The sequence below is a fragment of the Hydractinia symbiolongicarpus genome, chromosome 9 (genome assembly GCF_029227915.1).
Source record: "Hydractinia symbiolongicarpus strain clone_291-10 chromosome 9, HSymV2.1, whole genome shotgun sequence".
NCBI classification, from domain to species: Eukaryota; Metazoa; Cnidaria; class Hydrozoa; order Anthoathecata; family Hydractiniidae; genus Hydractinia; species Hydractinia symbiolongicarpus.
Window position 1 is genome coordinate 14,506,374 of NC_079883.1, and position 12,871 is coordinate 14,519,244.

The 12,871-nt window shown below is 33.9% G+C and overlaps 1 protein-coding gene across 1 annotated transcript; it reads right to left on the bottom strand.

Moving 5' to 3' along the window:
- Window positions 1–283: 283 nt before the first annotated feature.
- On the bottom strand, window positions 284–12,583 carry LOC130656878 (adenylate kinase 7-like). The gene is made up of 19 exons (XM_057459820.1): window positions 12,445–12,583; window positions 8,823–8,990; window positions 8,584–8,692; window positions 8,348–8,442; window positions 7,662–8,036; window positions 7,481–7,558; window positions 6,822–6,908; window positions 6,393–6,455; window positions 6,106–6,234; window positions 5,401–5,518; window positions 5,193–5,263; window positions 4,796–4,853; window positions 4,340–4,408; window positions 3,491–3,688; window positions 2,381–2,461; window positions 1,706–1,758; window positions 1,426–1,512; window positions 1,102–1,260; window positions 284–518 (listed from the first exon to the last, which is right to left on the bottom strand). Exons 1-19 carry the CDS (start codon window positions 12,562–12,564, stop codon window positions 477–479), a joined length of 2,160 nt encoding a protein of 719 aa, XP_057315803.1. The 5' UTR covers window positions 12,565–12,583; the 3' UTR covers window positions 284–476.
- Between the last annotated feature and the right edge of the window lie 288 nt (window positions 12,584–12,871).

Below are 12,871 nucleotides of genomic sequence, written 5' to 3' on the forward strand. Positions count from 1 at the left end.
TAAGTAAGTTCAAAGGCGACATTATAAAAATCAATAGGCTTATAATCAAATCAAATTGCGCATTTATACTAATAATTCACGAGAAAGATTCTTTACAAAATGTCTTAAAATAGTACATTCGTGAATTATCTTTAAAAAAATTTTGACCTAGCGAAAAATAACTACAAAAAGCTAAACTTAAATTCTCGAACAAACTATCGGATTATTATTATTATTTCCGAATTTATATACAGGATGAGCATGTAAAGTAAAAAATACTGTGATAAATATACGTCCTGTAAAAGAAAAAAACAAAATTGTTAGTTTGGATGTTTATATTACTTTTCAAAAATATATTCATATACAATATAAATTACACTAAACGAATCATTCTTTTAACATATCTACAGGAAACAAAGAAAACATGCGTGAGATCTGTATCATAGCAGCGAAATTCGGCGCATGCGTATTAGCGGAGATGTATACCATCCAACACTTCACGTGTTTATTTGTGGGTTTTGCTCAAACAGAAACTCCGCCTGTAACGAGAAAAAAAAGGAAGTTACGTTACCAGAGAAGGGCCTACGAAACAACGCACTCTTTTAAACACAGTATTTTTTAGTTTAGGAAATGTTAATGGTTGTCCACATAAGCTATTAAATTCGCGCGAAACTCTAATGCGGCAAATAAAATTATTTCACGCCATGGGTGGGGGTTGACGAATGCTCAAATTTGCAAAGCACAAAACAGCGACACTGATACGTAAAATCACACTGTCCTCACAAATAAATTACCTCATGCTGCCGCCATCAGTCTCAAAATAATTAAACAAACAAAAAAAAATCAGCAGTTAGATTTGCTTTTCGCCAGAATGATAGAAACAAGAATGAAGGTCGACGTGAATAAGAACGCCAGCCATAATGAACTTTAAGGAACTATTTCCTGGACATACAAGTTGTCCATTTATTGAAATTTCGCAAATTAAACAAAATCTAATTTTCACATCTTCTAAAGTACGTCCGTTACTTTAGAAGATGTGAAAATTAGATTTTATTTAATTTGCCCAACCCAAGCCCCCATTATTATTTGGATTTTCCTTGATAACAATTGGTTTTGACTTACCAAGAAATCGATGGGATCATCTGGTCTTACTTTTGTACATTCCAAAAGTCCTTGTGTCAATGTAGGCATGACGTACTTCATGAGGTAGTTGCGAAGAGGAATGGATTGAGTTTCAAGCATTTCTTCTTCTTCTTTTTTAACATCATTCAATCGACTACGCTAAAAGAAGTGAGGAAAGCAAAAATATAATCCGCATATCAAGTGTTAGCAGTTTGTCGAACTTCTTTTAACGAAAGTCTTATTTTCTATCGACAAACTGCGACATTCCCATTACATCTAAATATACATATTCAGCATTATAGCAGGAGTAAATAAACCTCGCACCCATTCTTCTAGTTTCTTGGCTCGGTCTCGGGCTTCTTCTGCTTCCAATTTCTCTATTTCATCTTGTTGACGTCGATGCATATCCAACTGAAATATTGAATGTACGAAATGTAAACTTTCCTTCTTCGTACCGTGACAACGTATGCAGAAAAAAGGGCGTAGAAAGATGTCCTTAATGTTCTTTCACTCAGCAAAACATACAGTAGAACCAGCTCTCTTTGCCTCTTAGAAAACTTCCCGATTAAGTAAAATTATGGAGTGGTGAATGACATATTATAACCTCTCTCTCGATCTCTCGTCTTTTCATTTCTGCTATCTCTTCTAATGTGGGACCTTAAAAAAAATATAAAATCTTAGAACAGCAAATCAAAAACCCCTACCTTAAAAGAACTTTATTCCGCCATTCCTCTCTGTATAATTTTTTCACGAAATTAAACAGGAAGGCTGATTTTTCTTTTATGTTTACTTTAATTAGAATGAAAGTAAGTGATAGGTTAGGAAGCAAACGAAACATCTGGAAATTAAACTCAATAATAACAGAGTTGAAAGCAAACTTTCCCTATGCATCTAAACCGGGCTGAGGATTTCAAGTTCCGGTGATAGATCGCAAATGCTCAAAAAAGCAGCATGATTTTATTAAAAAAACCGGCTTTAAAATGACATGTTAATCGAGCATTAACATGTTAAAAGATTAAATATTATTCGGTTTGGACATTTTATCTGTCTGCGGAAAACCATCTTTTTACTGTACTTTAAGAGCCCTATTATTGTAATCGTTCCAAAAGGTTAAGCATTAAGTGTTACATGGATCTTCAACAGACATATAAAAAAATTAACGCACAAAGAATGTTCAAACATGGCAGACAAGGAAAACACAGAATAAGCTGGTCTTTAGTTTTCAGCTAATCGTGACACTCAAGGACAGAACCTTTCACTGGAATTAAATGTTGCATACCATAGTTTCGTTTGTTTCCAATAATTTGGATAATCTTCTCCAATGTCTGACGCATTTGCGGTGTATGATCCTGCGTCACATCTAAAATATATTGACAAAATAAAACTACCTTGACAGAAGTATTTTAGCGGGAAGAATTTTTCGAGAATACGCGAAATTTCGTGCGGATTCGTGAAATATGCCAAAATCAAAGATTTGCGACAATTTTTTCTTGTGAAAAAAATTTGGAATTGCTCGACTCATGACAATAAAATCTACATTATTTGTATAAAGTGGTTAAAGAAGAAAGAGATGAGAATATAGCATGGAAAACTCTGACGAATGTAGAAAGCCTTCGCACTATTTTAGCTACACTATTAGCATTTACATCGTTAGTCGTTTTTCTTTCCCTTCATTGTAAACACCAAATGTCTTCTAGCAAAATTTAAAAAAAAAAAAAACGAAATAAAGTTCACGAAAAGTTCTTTCTAAAAATTGATGCACGTGTAAAGTTATATTTTTTCGATTCGAGAAAATTTATCGACGCGTAAATTATATTTTTTTGCAATTTTCAAAAATAAATGCACGCGAAACAAACTTACACTTAACAAAACGTAAAACTCGCTAAAATTCTTAACTTCGAGAATTATCAGGCTATAAACTCGCTAAAATTCGTAACTGCGAGAATTATCAGGCTATAAACTCGCTAAAATTCGTAACTGCGAGAATTATCAGGCTATAAACTCGCTAAAATTCGTAACTGCGAGAATTATCAGGCGATAAACTCGCTAAAATTCGTAACTGCGAGAATTATCAGGCTATAAACTCGCTAAAATTCGTAACTGCGAAAATTATCAGGCTATGTACTTGCTAAAATTCGGAACTGCGAGAATTATCAGGCTATGGCAAACATAAAAAACAATCAGTTTTTATTGATTTCCACTTCTAACTAACGAAAACACTTGTGCTAATAAACTTAGTGCTTAGTGCTTTAGGGACGATGTCAAGTTACTTCGGTGTCCTCACTATTCGATAGTCGATCAAACTTTACGCGTGCAACACAGTGTGTACCAAATACATCATATATATTAAGAGCATACAGCAACATGTTCACAAGATAAAGACACCTACCTATGTGTTCTGGATGTATTTCTAGCTCATCAAAGTAATTCAGGATAGTTTCATCATCGCTGTTGACAGACCTGTACTCTGCCAGTCTTCTGTGTAAACCTTCTTCAGTATTGTGAGTTCCCGCAACTTCGTTTTCTGGCAGATTCATCACGCGCTTGCGCAAGAATTCGTCTGATGCATTCAGTGAAATGACAAACTCTATAGAAATTGACCAATTAAATTGTCAGTGAATATGTTGTCATGGACCAGAACAAAGATGGCATCGATTTGGGGAACGTTAGATCAAATTGAACCAATATGAGATAAAGATATTGTTAATTAAAGTCCACTTGGCCCTTAAGAACCTTCAGTTCAATAGTTAATTTTGCAGGCCCAAAGAAAGTACGTTGTTACGTTAGGTATTAAGTCATGAGCGTAGACTACTGTATTATATAGGCGAGGCGCTCATGTTGCATATCAGTTATCCGGTGGAGGAATGGGGGAATATCTTTTTTTTACGATGTTCTACTACATGGGAAAGAATGGAAGGAAAGAAACAATTTTTTGTAAAATATCATCCTTAAGATAAATAACGATAAAAAAAGGTCAATGAACGAACTTTAAGAGCAGGCGGCCTAACCATAAAACAATTTAAAAAAACAACAACTTAAATTAAAAGACAAATACATAAAAAGGGTATAACTTAAATCAAAGATCAACAAAAACATAAGAACTAAAATAGTTTTTTAATTTATGAAAATAGAATCACTGCAAGAATCCTTAAAAATAATCATTTTCTTTAACTAGGACAAGTGCGTTAAAATGACTGACTACCTATTAGTAACATTTAAGATCAAAATACAAACAGACCTGGCATAATTTTGGCGTCGTAACCAACCGGATTTTCCTCGTTCTCCATTTCGTCATCATCTTCCTCAACTAATATAAAAAGAAAAAAATACTCAAAAAAATTACTTTTCCCTTGTTTTTTGTCGGAGAAAAAATATTAGTGAAGGAAGGCGAATTTCTGGAGTTGAATCTGAATGACATGTTTCAGGGAAGAATTATTCGAAAATGAGAAGAAAATCTTCCAAAAAGAAAAGATGTGAAAATTTCGAAAATTAATTTTTAGGTCTTTTAATTTTCAAAAATGAGTCAGGATGCCATTTTATTGTGACCAGAGTGTTTCCAAGAGAAAATCATATTTCAAAAATTAGTCAAATGTACATTTTTCCAATTAGAAAAAATAATCTTTGGCAAAATGTTAATTTTCGCAGAATTAATACAAGTAGGCACTTGTACATACATAACCGGTGTCACGCTCACCTGAAAACAAAAGACTAGCTTGCTCCATATTCTTGGGAAAACCGTCTAATATAAATCCCTGCAAAGTAAAAGCATATCATCCAGTTAGATTAGCTTTTATATACGTTGCAAATCAATCCTTACAGATGCAACGAAATGGTTCAAGTAAGCTCCCTATCATTAAAACTACCCTGAATCCTCACATTCTTTAAAATAGCGTGTGATAAACAGACCTTAATAGCAAAACACGACGTACTTAGCGCTGGCCGGCACATGTTTATTTGAAACCGAAATGCGCGTAAAACTAAAAATGGTAGCGATTCAAGCAAATTCATTGGTCGAAATAATGAAATTACGTTCTTATACACTTATAGACTGATCCAAAACCAACAGCCGTTATATGTTTCGATGAAAATACCTGATTCTGACAAGGCATTGAATGAAGTTTATCTTTGAAGAACTGAATCAGTAGGTAATCTTCCAATCGACCTATGTAAAAATAAAATCATTTAATTGAACGTTGTACGAAATGTTGTTACATATGCAGAAAACGCAATCAGCAAGAAACCAAAACCAAAACCAAAGCAAAAACAAACAAACAAACAAACAAAAAACAAACACCACACCATTATTTCTTTCCTTGCACTCCTCTATTTCTTCCAGCATTTTCTGACTTTCTTGCGCCTTCATGTCATCATCTTCATCTTCCACGTCTTCGCTGTCAGCTCTTGCTGCTGACACTTTCTAAAAAATGTGTTTAAGTCCATGTTAAACGTTGAAGCGAGTAGCTAATGACACACGAGTAGCTAATGACACAATCATTTGAAAAAAAATGTCAAAAATAAGAGACATTCCAGACTTTACGACCAATTTCTAACACCAAATGCCATATATTTCCTAGTGTTTTTTCCTTAAGTTTTGTGTTTTTAATGACAACACAGATTTTAACTTATAACAAAATCAAGATCTGAAATAACAACAACAACAAAAACGCGACACAGAATTTATAAAAAAACTTATCGGACTTTCTGTAATTTCCGAGGCAATTCAGTTTTTCCTGATATGAAAATAGGTTTTCAAAGCAAATACGGTATTACACAATTTTCTTAAGTTTCGATTTGTCTAAGTAATTTTTAAGTAAAAGCATTATGCTTATTGGCATTTAGTCGCAGATACGTGCCGTCCTGGACGCCGGAATCTCACAACTGATCTGGTTCAAATAATTTATTGTTTTGCTCGCTTCAAAAGAGCTCTCTGTCCGTTCCGCTATTAGGGACGGCAATAATCAGACTTTTTAAAAACGCAAGAAAATAAATAACCAAAAAACTCACCAAAGCTGCGATTGCTTCTTCGATGACATTTTGAATTTGTATATGATGAAGTTTGTAGTGTTCACATAACTTTTTAATCACGCTCGTCTTACCAACTGCTGGTGGGCCCAAAATGCACACTCTTAAAGGCTGATAAAGAAATAATTCTAATTATATACAAAGAAATAATTCATAACTGAAAAAAAAATTCAAGAACATTTCAAAAACCAAATTTTCGGAGAAACTGCCACCATCGAATGCAAATGTGATAGCGTCCGATAAATATATGCAAATGAACCTATCCTTACCAGTAAATTCCTTGTTTGCTTGTATTCATTAATAATTTTCGTAATGTTGTCTGGAAGACCCGTCTAAACAGAATATACCCAGTCATTAATCGAATCGGAAGGAGGAACTTGGGAATAGGGATGGGAAATTGTCTTGTTGTAAAAAACTATGATTGGTTAAATGCGTGTTAACTTTAAATTGATTTTCTCAATAGGAAATGATTTTATAAAGGACTGAAATATCCTTTAACAATCCAATATGTGACATACAAAAGTGAGTCTACGTAGTTCTTGTCACAACTTATCCAGCATCTCATTTGCTCAATTATTATTTAAGACCGTAAATTAGTATTAGGTACCACACCAGTTATTTGTTGTTATTTTTCCAACATTTTTCTCGTTTCTGTAACCATACATTGATACAGACACACAAGTTTAAACTTCTCATACCTCAGCTACCCAGTTAAAGTTCATATTTTCTTTAATAAGCACTGCATCCATTCGTAGATTGACAAGCAACATATCAAAATCAGCTTGCTAAAAAAAAGTGCACTGTGCTTTAAAAGGGAATACTGCAGGACGGTTTGTATGTTTTAAAAATCTAGCTAGCCTAATAAGATTTTATCCTCCATACCTATGTTGTTGTCACCGTGTATGACGACAAGGGCCTAACATTGCAGCCAGGATTTTTCCTTTCACAAAAAGACTTTATACGTGTATACATTTTTGCCCATTTTTCTACATTGCAAAAACTGAGTTTTCATGTTAACATAAAATGGACAAATCAGGGTTTGAATTAGAAATATAAAGTCGAATTGCAAAAATTGATCTTTTGATAACGCTTACTTTAGAAATAGATGAAACAAATGTTTGATGAGGAAATGGGATTCGCAATTTAACATATTCTTTGTAGAATATTCACGAAGTCGGCATTTCGATTCGCAAATTGCGAATTGCGAGCTGTTAATTCGCACCCTGCAAATTTGTCCAAAAATTACCTGAACAAGTTTGGGTTGCTGGAATGTAACAATTCAAGACCATCCAAGGAAAAAAATGATTATTTATTTATTTATAAAAGGTTTTAATTTGATACATATGCACAAACTTACTGCAATGTCTTTTTCAAGTAGTGCGTCCTCTTTATTGACAAACTTGATTTTTCCTGTGCCAAGGTTCCTACTGATTGACTAAACAAAAATAAGACAAAACATAAAGTATTACGCCATAAATATTTTCAGCGGATCCCTATTTGCAGGTTTTTTATGCTATTTCATGTCAAATTTTACATACTTTGACAATATCTTCCAAAGTTGAGTTGCCATCATCAACGGCTAATATATATCGTACTTTTGGCTTTTGATCACAGATATTCACAACTATGTTGGCCAGATCTCGTATGTGTATTGTAGGCAATACATTTTGTCCATTTCCATATATATGTAAGTGTGGTGAGCTTCCCAGCCATGCTGTTTTGAATAGGAAATGAAATAGGTTTTCGCCTTCTCCATAACTAAGACCAGAGGCCACCACATAAGTCATAAGTTTGCTTTTGTTTGTTTTACCAAGTTTTATGGTCAGTTTTTCACAGCTCAAATGTGACTTGAAATTAGGGTGCGCTTTGCGTTTTCGGTAATCCTCTTCTGTGAATGGCATTTCCAGGTCATCCTATGTGTAATCAAAACATTATTTGGAGCACATACAAAAAATGTAATCATATTTCCAAACAAAGAAACAACTTTGCTGGATGTATAGACTTTTTTTCAGAAATAAAGAAAGTAGTAGGGCCTTATATTAGTAAAATAATGTAGCTGATACTAAAAAAACAATATTATTTGCAAGCACGAAGGGGTTTCCTCATCAGAAAATCATCAACTTTTAATGTTTTAAACAACCAATAAAATGCAGACAATCTATCATCCAAATTTGTTTTCTTTCACAACACAGTTATATTTAACAGGTTTAAAAAAGCAGCTTACAGGATCAAGGGGCTTCGTCCTTCCCCATGTAAGAACAGTTGAGATGCATATAAAAACTTTTGAAGTATTGAAGTTTGGAATTTCAGCATTCAAAGCTAAAATGATTAGAAAACATTTAATAAAATGTGCCTTGAAATGATAAATATCACTTTGGATTCAGGTTAGGGTAAGAGTTAGTTAGGCAGTTACTAAACTTTGTATAAGTACTTATTCGGTGCTTAAAAAAAACTTGATACCTGAAACAACCCATGTGGCTTCCTCAACTTGGTTCGGATCTGACACAATATCAAATATAATAATGTTGCAACCCAAAAGTGGTGCCAACAAGTCTTCCTTTTTCTCATACTAAAAGTAACAAGTATGATGTGTGAATACAGAATGACTGCAACATTCTAAATATGTCACAAAAATGTTTAATTCAAATGTGAATCTAAATAGTATACTATCAAAAGAGAAATGTTATCTATCATATTACCTCAAATATTCCATCAACCCATTCAGGTTTATCTGCTAATGGATCTTTTAGAGTTCCAAATACCTGATAACAGTCTTGCCTCTCCAGTAAATAATCACGAACACTTAATTGGGAATCCTCGTCTTCCAATTCTCCCTCTGTATTCCCAATAACAGCTTGTGAAAGTACCTGTATTACAGAAGCATATTTTACTTAAAATTCCTTTATGTTTATTTTAAAAGTAAAGAAAATAAAAGACTGTACTAATAAAAATCAGGGATAGGGATAATAATAAAACCATAATTATTAAAGGTTTTTGCTTATATCAATAAAATAATCCACATCTGTACACAAAAAAAACAAAAAAACAGCCAACAGTAATCAATCAAGGAAGGAATTTTTTTTTCTTTGTAGTTGCCAATAGCTGTGTTTTGAATTTCTCTATAAATCACCGTATGTATATACTGTACTTATAAGTAAAATTAAAATGATGTTGATAAAAAAGTTTTTTCTCCTTGTAAACAGCAGGGGTGCATTGGTGAACTTGGTGCTTGTTTTGAAATTTAAAATTTTAGAAAGAAGCCTAATAGCTTTTGTTTCTGTAAAATTCAGTATAAGCAACTCTTGCAGACTGAGAAAGGTAATATCACAGGCTTGAATTTATAGTGCCATACAGGAAATAATAACTGCTTATTCTTACAAGACTGTTGTTTATGTGAGGATTGAGTGTTTGAGAGTTTTATTGCACATTCTTCACAGAGGCTATACGAGTAAAAGCATAATATGCTATTATGGATATACTATGGACACTGATAGTTACAGGAATGCATTTATGATTTCAATTGTAGAGATTCTTTAATTTATTCATATGTTTGGTATAGGAGGCTGGCAACAAAAGAGGTTCTTACACTTAGCCGATTGTGCCTTTTAGCATTCGACTAACCACCCCCTTTTTTACCATTGTTCTGTTCTATCTTTCAACGCTGGCCCAACTATCAATGCCTGGTTGTCCTGTTTGTAAGTGTTAAAAAATGGGCTGCTTATTCCAGCTCATGTTAACTCTTGTTCTTATAATGAGTTTCTGAATGACAAGCATTTTTGATAGAAGCTTTCTTTTTTTTTAACAAAATTGATTATTTTATTTCCATAATCACTAACAGAACTTGTGCTGCACATATCTCCTAGGTAGTTGATAAGTTTCATCAAACTTTTCTCTGAATGTACTCATGTTACAATTTAAATAGTTATCGCAACAACAAGTGCAATGTGCAGTTCAAACGACTGGTGCGAAAAAGGAATTTGAATTATTGCATGCTTTAAAGTGTTGACTCTTTTTTTTTAACAAAATTGATTATTTTATTTCCATAATCACTAACAGAACTTGTGCTGCACATATCTCCTAGGTAGTTGATAAATTTCATCAAACTTTTCTCTGAATGTACTCATGTTACAATTTAAATAGTTATCGCAACAACAAGTGCAATGTGCAGTTCAAACGACTGGTGCGAAAAAGGAATTTGAATTATTGCATGCTTTAAAGTGTTGACAAAAACTTTTTTTATATATTTGTTATTTAACTGATTTAAATTTTATACCAATTTTTCAAATGATTTAAACTTTAAAAATAAAAAGCCAAAAGATTAATCATTACATTTTTATTTGTTCTATAAAAAGTTTTTTTTGCTAACAACGCCAAAGCGTTGAGCTATAGTTGCGATGGAGCATTGACAAAAAGGAAGCGTTGTTGGTAGATGTGTCAGGACACCATTTTGTATAGCTACATTATTGTTCTGACCCAAATATGGACACCGGCCCAAAAGGTCAGTGCGCTCGCAATTGAGATGGCCCATCTATTGACGGGCCTGGCCCAACTTTGGACAAATATATGCACATTCTTCTTATGTTGGTCCAGGCAAAACTATTGACAAAGGAATCTCTCGCTGTTAAAAACCATGGCATAGGATGGGACAAACTCAGGTGTACACAAAGGACTCTTGCAATTTTAGGAAATGTGCCATAAAATGGGACAGGCCTTACTATTGACAAACAATTCCCATGCTTTAAAAAAAATGTGTCATAAGATTGGACAGGCCCAACTATTAACAAAGGACACTTGTGCTTTGAAATCTTGCCAAAAAAGGACACGCCTAACTAATGGCACTTTTTAGAAACAGCCACAACATGGGTCAGTCTTAAGGCTCACAGACTAAAGTTAAACATTGTAACATGGAGGAGAATAAATCATGAATTTTCTAATAATGAGCAATACAAATACCATGTCATAAATTCTGCTTTTCTTAAAAAATGAACAAACACAGACATAAAATGACAAATAAATTTGACAAATGGGGATTAGTAGCACAGTCAGTAAAACGTTGGTTGTGGGCTTGATCTTCTAACAACATAAGGCTGTCATTCAGTTGGGTAAGTATTTCAAAAAAGGTTTCTGTTAGCTCAAATGGGAGCTTTAAAGACTCCGCTCGAAACTGGTGAGACTGATCACAAAAATATAAATTAACACAAAATATTTCTTTAAATCATAGTCATATTTCAATCTAAGCTGCCCTAGCCAAAACGATTCTACCTCTCAAGTTACGTAATAGGTCAAGTTGCAATAATTCCATTGAATATTATCTTGAAAAGTCAACATATATAGCTTAAACAATAACTTAGCTAGCTATACCTGTCATTAGTTAGTCACTATGCACACAACAATCCAGGTAAAAACATCCCTAATCACTCAACAAAGAAGTCTCTAACTGCTTCAAAAATGCATCCACTGATCTAGTCTTGCTCCAAGAGTTGTCAAGTAGTGTTGTTTTTGCTTTGAAATGTTTAACTTGGTTTAATCTCAGCTAGCCATATATAACAATACGCCGGAAAAAGGTTGCAGCAGTTCAGTTTTTTAACTTTATTGGAGTTAGTTTATGTTAAATACAAGGTATGTATTGATGTATGCAAACATCTTTTAACGCCATGTCGCAAGTTGGTCCTGGCCCGTCAATTGACCGTGTCAAAAGATGGGCCACCGTGTCTTAAGATAGGCTGTCCTGTCTTAAGATGGGCCAGGTTTTGATATTATCATTTTTTTAAATATGTGTCTACAGAACTCTACTGAAGCTAAAGCGCCAAACATTTTTACTCCTTAAGAATGAAATACACTATCATTTTTAATGATTTATCAACGGGTACAATTAATTGTTATTTTCCTTTAAAAAAAGAAATTCAAAACAAATTTCAGAGGAACATATTTTTTTCATAAGATGAATATGTTTAACAAACTTACCTCAATCCCCCTACCCTCTTAGCAAGCAAAATCCAAACAAGATGAAACTCTTTTGTTGCTCCACCGGACCCTAAATTCTGTTTGTTGTTTGGCTACGTTTTCTCACTCTGCCAAAATAAGAAACCTGTGAACCACCCTTGAACTAATGTCTAATTCTCTATAAAGCATGTATGTTGGGAGCAGGGCTGCAGTCGATTATTGAAAAATTTGGCGAATAAAAATGGCAGTCAAGTCAATCTCTCTAAAAACATTGGCTAAGAAAAGAGAGGTCCAAAAGCATATCTTCCTGTACTTAGCAAGGGACTGGAGAAAGGCTTTAAAACAAAGCTATTTGGCATAACCAGATGCACAACATACCTTGCTAATAACATTTCCTGAGAATGTGTCAACATGGTTTACAAAAACTTTTACGATTTCTGAAGGTTCCTGTTTTTCGCGTTCGTCAGCCATGTTTAGCTGGGATTTGTTCTTTTGCATGGTCAGATTTAAGATATTTGACGAAGTAACAGTACTTTATAAAAAAAGAAACGCGTGTGGCCAGGGATAAACAATCTTCCTAGAGATGGGCTACTCCGGTATAAATGCCTTCATATCTTATGCCCTCTGCTGATTATTGTCTGGGGTTGGGACAGAGAGGGCTGTCTGTAGCAAGAGTTGTATTGTATCGTTGTTCGGGAAAGGAATGAGTTAGTCGTACTATCGTTCACGATTTAATTACAATAACGGTAACGGTACGTGTCAATGCTTTTTGGATTTCAGGCGCAGATTTAGACTAGGTCAACGT